At 52.4% G+C, this 16404-nt stretch overlaps 2 protein-coding genes across 2 annotated transcripts in view; one reads left to right on the top strand and one right to left on the bottom strand.

Annotated features, from left to right (window-relative positions):
- Positions 1 to 2279: 2279 nt before the first annotated feature.
- CA7 (carbonic anhydrase 7) lies at positions 2280 to 11786 on the bottom strand. Its single transcript, XM_006909734.1, has 7 exons — positions 11643 to 11786; positions 8907 to 9104; positions 6136 to 6254; positions 5234 to 5329; positions 5067 to 5129; positions 3558 to 3713; positions 2280 to 3058 (listed from the first exon to the last, which is right to left on the bottom strand). The coding sequence occupies exons 1-7, from the start codon at positions 11680 to 11682 to the stop codon at positions 2936 to 2938; spliced, it is 795 nt and encodes a 264-aa protein (XP_006909796.1). The 5' UTR covers positions 11683 to 11786; the 3' UTR covers positions 2280 to 2935.
- A 4349-nt stretch (positions 11787 to 16135) lies between these two features.
- The window catches only part of NAE1 (NEDD8 activating enzyme E1 subunit 1), a 19258-nt gene continuing 18989 nt past the window's right edge, over positions 16136 to 16404 (top strand). The window contains exon 1 of the mRNA XM_006909733.3: positions 16136 to 16236. Within this exon, the coding sequence (XP_006909795.1) occupies positions 16184 to 16236 (53 nt within the window). The 5' untranslated portion in view covers positions 16136 to 16183. The remainder of the gene's footprint in view (positions 16237 to 16404) is intronic.

Below are 16404 nucleotides of genomic sequence, written 5' to 3'. Positions count from 1 at the left end.
AGTCACATTACCCACTCTTCTCAGAATCTTGATGAACCAACAGTACATTCTGCCTTTGAGGGTGGGCTCAGAGCTGATGCTGTGACCCATGGACATGGGAACTCCCCAGGATGTCCAGGCTGGGCAGACACTACTATCCGATCACCTTCCCCACCCCCAGGCCGGTCCAGCTGCAGCTGACAGGCCCTATTGGCTTGGACATCAGCGTGGCCCCCTTTCAGACATCAACTCTTCTAGCAACTTTGTTAAGTTACTTTGTAACCTTCAACCCCGGACCTGTCTCTGTCCCTCTTCCCAACCCTTGTTCAGGGCACGGACCACTCTCCCCACAGATGAGTGCCTTGGGAAGTCGGTGTCCCTGGCCTGCCCTAAGGGGAGCCCCTTCCCAGGGCCTCTGCAGCAGTGGCAGCTGTAGAGGTAACCGTGGAGTTGGGAGCAAGTCTTCTGCAGGCAGAGCTCTGGGGCACTGGGTCTTCACAGCCACCCTATCTCCAGAGACCAGCCCTGGAGAAGGGAGACTCTCTCTTCAGAGTTCAGGGCCTGGCTCCTCCAGGAGGTGCTTTGAGGGAAGGCTGTGCCCCTACCCTGGCCACAGACTGGGCATGCTGTGACCACTAGCCTGAGCCCCCAGCCCAGATCTCTTTGACAGCCACCCTGGCTCCCCAGAGAGGCCTTCTCAGGGATCGTGGGAACAAGCAGAGCCCATCTTTTCTTGGGTGCCCCAAATGCCCAGCATCACTTCCAGGAGGCAATCTTGCCTCAATTGAGGATTCAGGATCCAGTCCTGGGTCTCTTGGAGCCAGGTTTGCTGGAGGCATTTGGGAACCAGCTGGGCATCTCATTTGGATGTAATAGGGTCAAAACTCGGGTTGTGATTATAACATAAAGAGGCCACTTTCGGTTTTAAAATAGTTTTAAATTGAAAAAATGAATTAAGGAGAAGGATTTAGAGAGTGAGGATTCTTGGAAGCCTTGGGATGATTATTATAAAACCAGCTCCCATCTCTCAAGTCCTCTGTGGTGTCAGGACTGTGATGCCACCATCCTCGATTGAGGCTAGCAAGGTCCCTGGCACGATCAGTAGTATCAGACCTGTTGTGCCTTCTCCATGTGGCCACTACCATACCCATCTGTCCCTCTGTCGTACCATGCTCTGGCACAGAGTAAGGGAATTTATCAAATAGACCCAGGTTCAAATCTTGCTCTCCTACTTGCCTACTTACCCTCCCCCAGCCTCATCATCCTCATCTGTAAAAGGGGGGTAATGACAGTTCTTGGATCAAGGCGAGAGAGCCAGATATCTGCCCCAGGCCCTTTGCCTGCCTTCAGAGGCAGCATGACCAGCATTACTTCCCTGCTGCCACCTATCCCCAGCTGGACAAACACTGTCTTCCAGACACCACCCTTCTCACAGTCTCCTGAATTATGGAGAGAGAAAAGGGCCTCTAGATCAGACCAGGAGTGCCTGCAGGAACAAAGCTGTCTTCCAGCCATCCTGGGTCCCCTCTCTTACCCACCGCCTTTGGTTAAGATGCTCCAAAGTAGCCCCCACCCACCACCTCCCTCCTCAGCTGAGACCCAAACATCCCACTCCTTCCTTATTCTTCCCTCCAGGGGCCCAAAAATGCTGTGTGTCCACCCTAGTGAGCTCCGCCCCAGTCCATGTGGAGGCCTCACTCTCCACCCAGGGACATATCCCACACTCTCCTCTCCCTCACAGATAGCCAAATGCTGTCTTTTGGGCTTTACCTCCTGAATCTCTCTCTTCTAGCCCTCTACTCCCCCATCTCCACCACGCTGTCCCTTCTTCTAGCCCTTGGCCACCACTTCCTTCCTGCTGCCACTCCTGCCTGCCCAGCTACGCTCCACAGGGATCTACCCCCTTTGAACGACAGGCCGTGGCCCCCTCTACCCCAGATCCTTTATGACTCCCCATTAGCCTTGGGAGAGAGTCCCAGGCCCTCCCCCAGTCCCACTGGTGCTTTTCAGCTCCACAAATACTCTGGGCTCTTTCTCAGCTCTGAGCTTGCACACCTGCCCTTCCCTCAGCTTCAAACATATTATCCCCTTCTCTCTGCCTTGAAATACTGAATGGAATTTAATTTCTTCACCAGACGACGTGGGCTTCCCCTTTTCTCTGTCCCCACAGCCCCTGCTATGCCCTCTATATAACCCTTACCTGCTCAGTATCCATATCCCTCCCAACATACTATGCTTGACTCACCCCCCTCCCCAATGCCTAGAACAGAACTTGACATAGCACAGGCACTCAATGGGTATTTGTCGCATGAATGAATGAATTTATTAATCATTGCATGGATGGATTGTCATGTAGGTGGCTTTAGTGGCTGGGTGAAGAGAAGGGGAGATACTACATAAGCTGTAGCCAGTGTTTGCCCATGGCAGCAGGTGGCTGGAGGGAGACGGTCATGTCACCTCCAGCAGGCTGGGTGCTGATTTTAATGGCCTGGCAGTGAGGTTCGTGCATGGCGGAGGTCTGCAGAAGAGGTAACATCAAGAGGGTAGCTCTGCCCACCTCTAATTATTGCTTGAGTCTTTCTGGAAATGCCAGCTGCCTGCCCCAGATTGCTCAGTCTTGTCCATCACAGTGTGAGCTCAGGGTGGGGCTGCTGCCACTACCAGTGGGAGAGACAAGAGGAGGTTCCCAGGGGCCTTTGGGTCTCGAGAGCAGAGACAGCCCCAGGCTTGGACCATGCTCAGCTGCTGTCCTTCCAGGCCCCAAGGCACCTGAAGGGTGTCTCCCAACTCAGGATCCCATCAAGAAGCCGCCAGGGTAGCTGAGGAGCAAGCCAGCTGAAGGGGAGGGGTGCTCCACAACACCCCTAGGCAGGGAGCCTCATATGGTTTGGTGTCTGCTGACATGGAAGCCCTTGGGAAGCTGGTGCCCTAGTGGCCGGCTGGGCAGGTGAACAGCTCAGGCCCGGAAGGAGGCCTTGACCACACGTCCCTTCAGTGGCTGTGGTGGCCGGAAGTTGTTCACCATGTGGATCCTCTCATCGTCCTCTGAGGTAATAAGTAGGCTCCGGAATTTCTCCATCTTGAGGAGGCAGAACTGATGCTCAGGGCAGAATGGGGTGCTGTGGTCCTCTCTGATCCCAGACACATCATCTGGCATACCCTGCTCAGCCAGCTCTGTCCCTCTCTCCTCTTTTCCCTAGGGCTTGTCCCCAATCCTCACCACTCATTCTGTCTTTGGCACCCCAACTTCAGTTACCTTCTCACTAATGGGCCTCTGAACCTGGACCCTGCTCTACCCAGTTCCAGTTCCTATCCCATCTAGCTAAGACTTATCAGCAAATGCAGCATTAAGATTCTAACACAGTGGGTACGATCCCAGGATCCAGGGATCTCCCCTCCCAGACTGTGTCTAGGTCCTAATCACTATCAGTCAAGCTAACTCCCATCTAACTATCTAAATATTTATTAGCAAAAGATGGGACCACAGACTGTGGGTTGCTGATTGGGAGAATCATACTGCCCGGGGTGAGCGCTGAGTGCAGCATCCCTCGACCTGGTGGTCTACCTGGAGGACTCACCTGCCTTTCAGAGATGCTGATGGGCTCCCGAAGGATGATCCAGGTGACACTCTCGCTCAGTGGGGGCGTCGTTAGAGAGCCTGGGTAGGTCCAGAAGTGCCGGCTTGCAGGCAGGAGGCACTTGGGGTTGAAGCAGTTGAACTGGGCCTTAGTATCCTGGGGCAGGGTAGGGGAACCCAGGATTAAGCATAGACCTCCCACCAGGACCACACCAGCAGCCTCCCCACTCATTTCTGTCAGCAGGATCTAGGTTTCTCCTCAGCTCATTAATGCAAATTGTGGGTAAATGTCTGTGATTCCAGATGCCATCTCCCAGCAGGGGCCAGGCCCTGCCCACCCATTTGCTTGTATGTAAAAGCTAGGGCTCCAGGAACTCTTTAGCCATCATGTCCTCTCCTTTGCCTTCAGCGGCCCTTAGTGGCACTACCTGTTGGATTACATAGATACTTGTGCACAAGCACACTGATATAAAAACAAGGGTATTCATTGTGGCATTTTTTTAAATGTCAAAAATTACTAACAGTATAAATGTAATCAGTGATACAATAAATTTTGGTATACCTATATGGTAGAGTACTGTGCATCTTATAAAAAAGTATCTCCTAGTACATGCTATAAGTATCTCCTAGTACATGCTATAAGATGCTTGTCACAACCATTAAGGGATGTGACAAGCATCTTATCAATCCTATACCCACCCGGCTGCATGCTGGGCACTCCATGGGGCCACTGACCCTGGAGAAGAGGAGTCAGGTGCAAGATACTGCAGGTGCTGACCTGCACCCTTCATCTCAGCGAGGGTTTGCTGCCAGAATGGAGGAGTAGATGGGTCCACTCTGTGATCTAGACCCTTTCTCCCTTTCCACCAGGCTGCTCTGGTCAGAGGCATGGACTCCTGGTCTCACCTTAAATCGAATCAGCAGGGGCCAGGCCCAGCCCACCCATGTGCTTGTATGTAAAAGCTAGGGCTCCAGGAACTCTTTAGCCATCATGTCCTCTCCTTTGCCTTCAGCGGCCCTTAGTGGCACTACCTGTTGGATTACATAGATACTTGTGCACAAGCACACTGATATAAAAACAAGGGTATTCACTGTGGCATTTTTTTAAATGTCAAAAATTACTAACAGTATAAACGTAATCAGTGATACAATAAATTTTGGTATACCTATATGGTAGAGTACTGTGCATCTTATAAAAAAGTATCTCCTAGTACATGCTATAAGTATCTCCTAGTACATGCTATAAGATGCTTGTCACAACCATTAAGGGATGTGACAAGCATCTTATCAATCCTATACCCACCCGGCTGCATGCTGGGCACTCCATGGGGCCACTGACCCTGGAGAAGAGGAGTCAGGTGCAAGATACTGCAGGTGCTGACCTGCACCCTTCATCTCAGCGAGGGTTTGCTGCCAGAATGGAGGAGTAGATGGGTCCACTCTGTGATCTAGACCCTTTCTCCCTTTCCACCAGGCTGCTCTGGTCAGAGGCATGGACTCCTGGTCTCACCTTAAATCGAACCATGTAGAGTGCGTCAGTCAGACGGTTCATGCTGGGGTGCTCATCCCCTGTCTGTCAGGGAGAGGGTAGTGTGAGCCCAATATCACTGTGTTCTGGAACTATGGGCAGTACCTGACCTCCCATGCCCCTCCTGGCCCTGGGTAACCACCCCTCACCTCCAAGAAGACACCAACCACAGCCAGGCCATCGGGAGCTGAGGCTGCCTCTCCGAAGGTGCTGTACTTCTTGGCATTCCAGTGAACAAGGTGCAGCTACAAGAGTAACAAGAGGCCAGGCCAGTGTTTAGCGCTTCCCAGGGGCCATGGGAATTTAGAGTCAGACTTCCCTCACTCTCACCAGGTTATTGGCCCTTCTACAGGAGGGGCAGGCTGTCACACACCTCCCAGGCCTAGGGTCCAATGTGGCCCTGGGGAACCCCCAAAGAGCACAGATAGCATCCACCCTGCTCTGGGTCTAACCCTTTCCTGAGCCTCAAGGGACCAAAGAGGAATCTGGCTCAGGCTCGCCCTCCATGAACTATCTGTGAAAAAGATAATAGCCATCCAGTGCGACACTCCCTGGGAGGCAGCACCTGCTGCTGAATCCAAAGAATAATTAGGGGGTTATCAGATGGAACCCTAGGAGAAAGATATTCCAGGCAGACAAAACAGCATGGGAAAAATCCTGGAGGTATGAAACAGCCAGATGTGGGCAGGAGATTCACCACCTGCAGGTCAGCGTACAGATCAGGGGAAGATAAGGCCTAGCAAGGCCAGTTCACACAGGGCCTTGAATGCTAAGCTCTATCCTTGAAGAACTGTTAGTAAGGATCTGGTGGGACTGGATTTGCTTTTCAGAAAATTCCTTCTGGACACACAGAGCAGGACAGCAATGGGCAGAGTTCAGGTGGAAGATCCTGTGCTGGTGGTGGGTGGAGGGCGTCTCTCCCAAAGGCCCCCAGATGCTCCTCCTCACTCTCTCCAAAGCCCCATACCAGGTACCCGCCAAGCCCCTGCCTATCCAATCCCCTACTCCTCCCCGAAGCAGTAAAAGAATTCAGGCTGAGGGAGGCCCTTACCTCGCTAGGGAATGACTTGCCATCCACGGTGTGCTCTGAGCCCACATTGTGCTTCTTGCCCCAGTGGAAATGGAACTGCTTGAGCCGGTAGGGCCCATCCAGGGGGCCCCCTGTCACCACTGCGGGTAGAAGCGAGGCGTGTAGCAATTGGTGTGAGAGAGCCCAACTCCCAGCAGGCAGTAGTGCCAGGATCAGGGCAGCGCCTCGTGGGGAGATGCATTTTTCATTTGGAAAATTGGTTGGGCTATTTGGTCTTGGGTCAGTCCCCACTCAGTTCCCTAGGCTCTTAGCTGGGCCAGGGCAGAAATCCTGGCAGCCTGTAGGTGGCAGAAGAGTCTGGTACCAATGGAGCACCTCTCTGCATTCTCTCAATTGCATGTGGAAGCTGGGATGTTGCCTCTCAGGACCCCAATATCACTAAGAACAGTCCTCCTATGTCTGAAGCCCTGACCTAGGGTTGGGTAAGAAGGATTACTTTGTTTAGTCCTCATAGTGGCCCACGAGGAACAGAACCCATTATTACCTTCATTTTATAAAGGAGGAAACAGAGGCACCTGAGAGGGCAAGACATTTGCTCAAGGTCACACACCAAGGCATTGATAGGATAATAAGCTTTCATTTCTTTTGAAAGTCCAGAGCCCAAGTCCCTAGTCATCAGGCCTTGCTGCCACCTCAGGACCTGGTATTGTCCAGAGGGGCTCCTGAGGGTCCCTACTTTGGTGGCCAAGCCTAGATACTTCCAATGACCCTCCCCCATGGCCTCTTTGATAGGCCCCATTTGTGCTGGTTTTGTGACTTTCTCGCTCTGATATCTGGTGAGCTGGGGTCATGCACAAGGCCTCCTGGGACTGATTGAATTTCTAGCTGAAAGAGATCTGGCAGTGGAGGGAGCCCCAGCTAGGCCTGAATGTGAGCCCCTGGATCAAGTGACGGCCCTAGGCTCAGAGTTCCACTAGGCCCCTTCAGAATGAGTCACCAGGGCAGGGCCTTGCCCGCTGTGGGCCCCTTGAAGAAGATGACAGGACAATCCAGAGGCCCCTCCTTGCTGCCCTCACTTATCTGAGAAGCAGGGCCTGCAGGATGAGACCCCTGGTATGGCCTGTGAGGGCCCACCCCTCTGAGCATACCCCACCTGGGACCCAGAGTGTGCTCTCTCAGAGGGTGAACTCCCTCCCTAATCCCTAGAGCTGGGCTCCGTTAGCCTCCTCCCTTCATCCTGGCCATAGAATGCATTGTCATTCACTGTGCATTTACTATGCATTTGGTAGTTAATAGGTGTCAAAGCACACAGAGACCTTGAGAAGGACACACTTTTACCCCTGTTGGACAGATATGTGGGGCTGAGGCTCAGAAAGGTAGGTATCCTGCCCAAGGTCACCCAGCTGGTAAGTGGCAGAACCCCAACTGTCTCACTCCTGAGCCAAATTTCTTTCCTTTGGCTCCCTGCCTCCTCAGGACTGGGCATTCTGGTAGGAGAAGAAATCCCAGCCAGAAGTGAAAGTGGGTCCCTGGGTCAGTGGTCCAGAGCCATGCCCCATTGGCCCCTCCCCCACCAACAGTGGCCTTCACTGAGCTACTGATGTCTGAATTGAACCCTCAGTGGCCTCTGAAGGCTGTTTAGAAGGTACAGGTATATGAAAAATTTTCCTTCATAAATTCTCATCTGGGGTCGTCAAGAACCCCATGTCCCTCCCCAAAGTTCTGGGTAAGAAGCTTTTCTTAGAATTCAGTACCAGGAAATGCTGTGTCTCTCTTCTGAGGTTCTGCTAGATTTCTTCCTTTCTGCAACAAGAACTATAACTGATCATCTCTCTCTTTTTTCCTAGCCTACCAGAGAACTCGGGGCTAAGCAACTAAGATAACTCCTATATGGCTTCCCTCCTCTTCTCTGCCCTTTGATTTTCTATTTGAAACTTAAGTTCCCTTCAGTGCTTTTATTATGTGTGTATGAGAGGGGCAGAGTTCTAGTCACTTCCTATGTAAGAAACTCTAGCATGTTTCCTCCTTGCCCCACTCCACCCTTCATAGGCCTGATCGTAAGCACATAATCCCTTCACTGAAGAGCACTCCTGAGGCCTCTGTCTAGGAATTTATCATAAAAGAACATGGACTTTAATCTCAGGACAAAGAGGCCTTGGAAAGAGGCCTTTTGCAAGTTTCTGCTGGCCTCTTTCTGGCCCAAGACAGTTGGGATCTTGAGGTTCTATCTGGGGTGGTGAGAAGACTTTTAGAGTTAGACTGGGCTGGTTTGGGCCCTCCCTAGCTTATTGAGTCTTTCTTGCCCATCTTAGAGGTGAGTTCTTGAGAAGAATAAAAGAGCTGCTTGTGACCTTAGCAAGGGGCCTGGCACACAGAACATTTTAGCTTACTTCCCTCTCTGCTGGGCTTGGCCAAATCACAAAGAGAAAAGGGTTTGGCCTTAGGCCACACAGCAGGTCAGTGATGGGGCAGGGAGTGAAAACAAACCCAACCTAATGTACTAAGTGGAAGAAAAGAAAGGGAAGTAGCATTTCTTGAGCTTCTGAGTATCTTGCTGTATAAACATCACCTCAATTTTTCATTTTTTCCTCTCTATGATCTTAGGGAGCAAAATAAGTTCCTATTGCTCCTATTTTATGCCTAAGGAGACTGAGGCTCAGCCCCCAGCTTTATATCTGCTGAGAGATGGAGCCTTCCTTCCCCACCACAGCATCCTGCCCCTCCTGAGCCTGTCCAAAACAGGGTTAGGCCCCCAGGTGGACGGATGCCAGGATCTGTTAAGGGTCACTTACCAGTTCGATCATCACTGTCATTGAACTCCACCTGAACAGAGTGGCCATTGTTGGCAATGCTGAGGGACGTGCAGGCCTCATAGGAAAGCTCCAGTGGCTTCAGGCTGGGTGAGTACACAGCCTGGCTGGATACAATATTGATTGGCGATTGGCGGTCTCCCTGGGCAATGGGATACAGCTTGTGCCACTGTGAGGGGCCTGTGGGGGTTGGGGGGAGAGGGCAAAGACTCAGGCCAGCCTAGATCTCTGGGAGACAGGCTGAAGGCACCAGCGGGGAATGATTGCCCTGGTCCTTTCGGACTTTAGCCGCTGCTTTGGGAGATGCGCAGTCTGGAGCTCCAATGCCAGCTCTGCCACTTCCCCTCCATTTCAGCTTCTCTTTCCTTGTCTCCAAAATGGCCTTGCTAAAACTCACCACCCAGAGCTGATAGGAGGCCCAAAGAGGTGACATGTAGAGGGGAACATAATACAGCCACAGGCTCAGGGGCAGTTTTGGGTCGTAAATCCTCCTCAATATCTAATACATGCTCAGAGAGGACCCCAGGCATCTGAAGTCCCTGACCTGACCCTACCAGGCCCTTCTCGCACCTTGGACATGTTTGTATTGTTGTTTGTGATAATAATAACAAAAGCTCCCATTATCCTGGCTTTGGCTCTGTGACATACACTTGTTCCTCACAACCACCTTGTGAAGTAGAAACCAGCATGATCCCCATTTCACAGATGAAGGAACTGAGGGCCACCCAAACATGCAAACACACATACACTTGGGCGCCGGTATAAACACAGCACATGCATGCACTGCCCCCAGCTGCCCTCCCTAGGCATGTGCCTACAGATCCATCGAGATTTTCATGTGTGCACACATGTGCACAGTGACCTGGGCTCACCGGGCCCAAAACGGCTAGGCCCAACAACACATATGTATACAAACACACACACACACACCCTGCCAACTACATCTGACACACTTATATGCACTCTCACACACAAATACCCACTGTTGCTCGCCCAGGTCTACACTAAGAGACTACAAGAAAACACACACCCGCATACACACACAGACACACATACACACCTGTGTGCACACCCACGGGTGCCCACCACCTGCCTCCTAGAGGCTCCATCTGCAGCTCAGCATCTCCCTAAGGAACATCCTGAGATGCAGCCTATTTTTAGAGCTATTGCCGGCTGGTGCTTCTCCCTGTTTTTTTTTTTTTTTTTTTTTTTGCCTTCTTAAGTTTTCCTGAGAAAATAGCAGCAGGTGCTGACAGAGCTGTGTCCCCAGTGGATGACTCAGAATCGTGGCCCAGACTCACTGGGTTATTTTTGAAGTCCTATGAGCATGCTGCATGCCAGCACCTCTATCTTCTGTCCTTCCTTCCCTCAGTGCCCCTAGACTGGAAGACCTGGGTCTGGCTGGGTGAGGGACAGTGGTCTGAGAGTGGCTGGCCTAAGAGCAGGTCATATAGGATACTGGGTGCTCAGAGCTGGTGGGCAGGACTAGCAAGAAGGTGGGAGTTAGGGGACTTTGACTCTGGAGGAAGCATCCAGAAGCTGGCTTGGAGCAGGTTCTGAGGGGAAGATGATCTATAGGTTTTGTCAACTTGCCCCTTCTCTGCCTCTCTCTCCATCTCTGCTGATCTCCGTTGCCTTTTTCTGAATGTCTCTTTCCAGCTTTTGCATGACCAGATCTGGGGTTCTCCCTTCCAAAAGATGCTCCTGTGTCCTTGGGGTTCCAGAGGGGGCCAGATACACCACAGCACCTTTCTAACTCCCTCTGGTGGGTTGCAATCTCCTGAACCCCAGACTGTAGCCCAGGACCCTCACCCACTTCACAGAGTGACTGCCTCCCCTTTCAGCCATCTCCACCTGACCTGCCTGGGTCTCCTCCTGGCAACCAGGATCTTGGGTCCTCATTACTCATCTCAGGGAAAGGGGGAAACATTTACCCCCACCCCACCTCCCACCCCCAGCCTGGGTTGTAAGAAACAACCCAAAAGAGAACTGACTTGCCCCAGACCCACACTCAAGCTGTCTGGTTCTCACTTTCTACCTTTTCTCCCTCCTTCTGCATCCTAAGGAAACTGAGGCAGAAACGAAGAGCTTTTTTCCAGGTCAGGCCAGGAGGCTGGTATGGGCCACTGACTCCCATGCTTCGCACCGGGATGTGTTCAGACAACCTGACACATACCTGCACCCCCAAACGTCCCCTTCCCTTACGTACCTGTCGACAGGTAAACTCGGACACCCCGCGGGGAAACTCTCTGCCAGGGACCCGCGCCCTTGCACACGCTGAGCCCGGCTCCCGGCAGGTCCCCGCACACACGCGGTGCGCGCTCCCGGCACTGGCACCCGCGCACAGCGCTCCTCCCCGACCGCCCCCGCTGCCCTGGGCCCCCTGCATCCCCCGCGCCCGCCAGGGGTGAGTGAGTGAATGTCCGGGCCCAGGTCCGAGCGAGAGCAGCCTTCAGGGGCTGCGCGTAGGAGGCGGCACACTGCAGCTGGTGGCTGTGCCTGCTGGGGCGCAGCGAGGACTTTGCGCCAGGCGCAGAGGAGCCAGGGCTCCGGCCGTGCAGGTGTTCCGGTTATGTGGGCTGGACGAGAAGGGGGGGAGGGGGAGGGGGTCCGGTTCTGGCCTGGAGGTGGGTGACTTGCGAGTCCGGGAGACCTGGCCGGACGCTAGGGTCGGGGGTGAGTGCCAGCGCATTGCGGCCGGCCGGGGTCTGCGCCTACCGTCGTTTTGGCCGTAGCCCCAGCCGTGGTGGCCGGTCATGCCGCTGCCGTTCCCGCAGCAGGGCACCTGCTGGCTGGGCTCAGTTTCGCTCGCTCGGGCTGCGGCTCCGGCCCCACTAGCTGCGGCGAAGCAGCCTCTTAAAGCTGCGGGCGGGAGGAGCAGTTCCCAGGAGACCCGCCCCCCCCAAACTCCCCCCACGCAGGGCGACAGAGGCCGGTCCTGCCCCGGCCGGGTCTGCAGGCCAGTTGAGCCTTGAGTGGAGATGCGGGGGTAAGGGGGATGTAAACTTCTCCCCGCACCCCACTCCTGCCCTGGCCAGATGACTCTCCCTTCTTTTCTCCAGCACGTGTGCAGGCTCTGGGACATGAGAAGCAACTCATGCTGAGGGCTGCCCCGATTTCTCCACATTCCCTCCCCTCCTCAGGCTTGTCCCTGAGCAGTAAATCCCACCACTGGGGATCTAGGCTCTGGGCCCTGAGTCTTCTGGTATTGGAGAGTCTCCTTTAAACTACAAATTTCACTGACCATCAAGTGTTCAGAACTGGAGCTTTCCTGTTTGCCAGACACTGGCAGGTGCTGGGCCAAGATTTGTCATCGAATCCTCACAGCTTTCCTACGGCCTAGAGTGGAGTGGTACTTCCGGTAGCCCTTTACAGGGAATAGGGCATTGAGGCCTAGGGAGGTGAAGTGACTTGCCCTAGGTGATCTAGCCAGCTAGTGAGGGATTCACTCCCAGTTTGTCCCACTCCAGACACTGTGCTCTTTACCACTTCCCCTTTTTGCTAGGAGCAAGGGGCTCCTGTGGCTGTAGGGGTCTGGGAACCCTGGGGGAGGGGGAGGGGGAGGGCAGGATTAGCAGTCCAAACCCCTGGCCCAGGATGAACCTTAAGAGGGAAGTGGAGAGTTTTAGCACTAACCAGTGGGCATGAAGACAGACAGACCCACAAACACCAAACGGCTTCCCCCTGGAATCAAGTCTGAGGCCCCGCCTCCCACCCTCTCATTCTCTCCCCTGTTTCCTCCTTTTGTCCAGAACTCTTTGCCTGTCCCTGTGCAGCCCACTGTTTGTCCCTTTCTGCCTCCCCATGACCTTCTGCATACCTACTGGGAGCTCAGGCCTCCCACCCTGCACTCAACCTCAGTGCCTGCCTTGGCCCAACATTTTCCCACCCTCCAGCCCTGGTCCTTGCTGTGCCCTCCACCTGGTACATCCTTTGTCTTCCACCCACTGGCTCCAGCAGGCCCAATCTGATTCATCTTAGGATGTGGCCTTGTGCCAAAGCTAAGACATATCTCTAGCTAGGCCCTTGCAGACAGTTTTGGCAAGACAAACAGATGAGTGGATGGAAGGACAGACAAATGATCCTACCCAGGGACCTGTACCCAACAGGAGTTAAAGGACCTTTTGTAAAATGTCTGCCAGTCTGACTTTGATCAAAGGAGACTATTTTAGGCCCTGCTCTTGGCTGACCTTGTGAAGAATTCTGCCATCCTGCCTGCCCAGCTCCCCTACAACTCTGTGGTTGTCTCAGTTTCCCTTTCCTAGGCCCTGAGCCCTAGTTCCCAAGGAAGAGTCGTGGAAATTGATTGACAACTTTCAAGGTCAGTTAGTTATTTCTCAGTCCTACCTAGATGCCCATCTCTAACTAAGGAGATGGAAGGGGCCCTTAAGATAAATTTGACCCTTGGACAGGGACAGGAGACAAGATCAGCATGACAGAGAATGCAACATTGTCAAAGCCCCAGATCTCCAATCCAGAAACGTCATCTTCAGGCCAACAAGATGAAGGCTTGCTTCCAAGTGAGGCCTGCAGCCTCCGTCCTTTATAGTATTAAAAAATAGAATTGAAATTATTCATACAGTTTTGTACCCAGTTTCATCTGCACAGCAGCCCTGTGGAGACTTTCACCCTATTTTACAGATGAGAAAAGCAAGGCTCAGAGAAGTTGAGTTACGTTATACAGTGAGTAATAAAGCAAGGATGAAACCCCAGAGATGTTGAGTCCCTTATTCAACTAGTCTAAAATTGCAAGGGGCAGGGGGAGGAAGTGAATTTTAAATTTGTCATTTGTGTACGTCTGCTTTGCCTATCTATGTATGCAAGACTTTGGAAAGAGTTAAGAGAAGCCAGAGAGAATATTTGCCTTCAAGGAGGAGACTGGGAGACCAGAAGGGTGGGGAAGGGTGTAGAATGGGGATGGGAAGGACACTCTTTACTGCCTACTCCTTTCAAAAGAATTATTGCACAGGTCCAGTTATATGCAGATTTTTTTCAATAAATACAAACATACTGTAAATGTATTTTCTCTTATGATTCTTAGTAACATTTTCTTTTCTCTAGCTCACTTTATTATAAGAATACAGTATATAATACATATGACATACAAAATATGTGTTAATCAACTATTTACATCAGTAAGGCTTCTGGTCAACATAGGCTATTCGTAGTAAGTTTAGGGGGAGTCAAAAGTTATATGTGAATTTTTAACTGCTTGGGTGGTTGGCACCTCTACTCTTGCTTTCAATGGTCAACTGCTTTCAAGGGTCTTTTAAGAGTCAACTGCTTTACCTCTTTAATAACCAAATAAAAATTGATCCAATTCTTTCCTTCCTAGAGCCTATCTGCAGCAATTTTCTCTAGGCATTGGAGTTCTGGGAACTTAGACAGGTGAGATGAAAGGATAGAGTCTGCCAGTCTCCGGTGAAGTCCCGGTTGACCCAGTAGCCCACTCAGGTCAATTTGGGAAAGCCTGTGCCCTCATTCAGGTGCCTCCTGTCTCAATTATGTGTTGTCTTTAAAGCTGAATTGATTTCACTGCTCTGGAGTGAAATCAATTTACTCTTTGGTTTCATTGGCATCCTGGATTTTGCTGTTTCTGGAGGAGGGGGAGCATGGGGATATGAGGACTATGATGAAGGGCTGAGGAAGAAGGAGGAGCAGCTTGCACAGCCACACCTCATTCATCCAGCGACTTTGACCTGATCTCACTTCCCCTCTAGAAGGTACGGTGTCTTCACTCTACCAGGTGATAAGGGAATCATCCCTGCCCTGCCCACCTCGTGGGGATCCCTGTGAACATTGGCTGAGATAACAGATGTCCAATCCTGCACCAATGGGCAGAATCATACAGACACCAACAGGGCAAAACTTTTCAAAAGCATACATATTTTCATAGGCAGTACGACTCCCCTTGACCAAATTTGGGGCAGACCATGACTTTTGTGCAGACCATGACTGTACTCAGCATGAGAGGCTAAGCAGTGAACTCTCACCTGTTGCCTTTTGACCTTCCCATATTCCCTAGGCATATTTTATTATCCCTTATATTTTACCTGTCCAACTGGAGAAGGAAATGTGACTGCATAAGCACATGATGAGCTGGGAGAGCCTTATGCCTCTATTTCCCATCAGTTGTGTTCCATGGGTGTGGTTAGGGGGCCAGGGAAATCATGAGAGGGTGTGCCCTGACCTTGATCCCGAAGACAGCACCCACAAGCCTCTTCTCTCTTCCCTTTCCTCAGGGATAAATCCTTTCCTTATAACCCATCCCCACAGGGCAGCCATCCTCTTTCTGAAAGTAGTCCTTTTTAAGAAAGCAGAGGGCTTTAAATTCCTCCTTGCTTTTATGTTCATGGTCCTCATAATTTGGCCCCTGCTGACTCAAACCTCTCCTGACCACCCACTACCCTTCTTCATGTAACTCTTTACCACACCAAACTTCCTTTAGCAGTCACAGCCTGCCATTTCTCCTCTGCCTCCTAGAGATGACACCTGCTGTTCCTTCTGCTGTTCTTCCTTGCCCACACCACATGAAACATTCCTGGAGAGGGGCAGTGAGTGGGGTTCTTCTGTGCTCCTCTCAGCTCCCCAGCTTCTATCTATAGGAGGGACACATTGTCTAGTAAGAACTTGTTTACTGTTCCTCTCCCCTCTCAGGACTGTGAACTCTCCAAGGTGACTGCCCCTGCAGCCGGGAGAAGCTAGCTTTGTGGTTCGAAATAGGCCCTCAGTGTGGGCTCGTTGCATGAGGATGGATGAAACGGATGAATAATAATGATCATAATAATGAAAGTTATTGTTCAGAAAGGACTTTTTCTCTGAGTCTGGCTCGGTGTATTCGAAATCTCATTTAATGCTAATAGAACCCTGTGACAGAAATCCATTTATCCCCATTGCACAGATGAATAGGCAGAGGATTTGAGAGGTAAGGAGTGGATCTTCCAACTAGTAAGTTAAAATCCAAATTAGCCTTTTTCCAAAGCCCGAGTCCCGCACAATTACCGCACATACAAAGTCACCCACTGGCTGACTAGCGGGGCTGGCGCATCGGGGGAAGGCTGGATCACCAATCTCAGTCCTGGTGATCCTCGCTGTGGCCGCAAACAGCCGGGTGTACCGGCCACGCGTGCGCAGTGCAGTGGCGGCGCCCCCTGTAGGCAGCGAGTAGGAGGCAGCCGCGGCGAGGGGCACTTAGTGCGCCTGCGCGTTCGTGGAGGTGGTGGTGGTGGTGGTGGTGGTGGTGGTGGTCTGCAGGGGCAATGGCGCAACCCGGGAAGCTGCTCAAGGAGCAGAAATACGACCGGCAGCTGAGGTGAGCCGGGCCTCACCGAGTTGGGCGGGCGGGCTAGCGGACAACCTCCGCGTCCGGGCCGGGCCTGAGCGAGCGGGCAGCGCGATCGGGCCTCCCTCAGGCCTCCCGCCCGGCCGGGCCGTGCGTGGCTCGGGAGCCGGCACTCGGTAATCCCGACTGGAGACGGGG

Source organism: Pteropus alecto, unplaced genomic scaffold (genome assembly GCF_000325575.1).
Source record: "Pteropus alecto unplaced genomic scaffold, ASM32557v1 scaffold42, whole genome shotgun sequence".
Lineage (NCBI taxonomy): Eukaryota > Metazoa > Chordata > Mammalia > Chiroptera > Pteropodidae > Pteropus > Pteropus alecto.
Note: the sequence above shows the minus strand (reverse complement) of the source record. Positions and strands in the feature narration are given on the sequence as shown.

What these genes read in the sequence shown, in the direction of transcription:
- CA7 (XM_006909734.1), bottom strand. Translation starts at nt 11,682, where the DNA reads ATGACCGGCCACCACGGCTGGGGCTACGGCCAAAACGACG. An exon ending in TCTACATGGTTCGATTTAAG is followed by an intron (nt 3,714 to 5,066) that starts GTGAGACCAGGA and finishes ACCCTGCCCCAG; the next exon opens with GATACTAAGGCCCAGTTCAA. An exon ending in TCAGCATCTCTGAAAGGCAG is followed by an intron (nt 3,059 to 3,557) that starts GTGAGTCCTCCA and finishes TGCCTCCTCAAG; the next exon opens with ATGGAGAAATTCCGGAGCCT.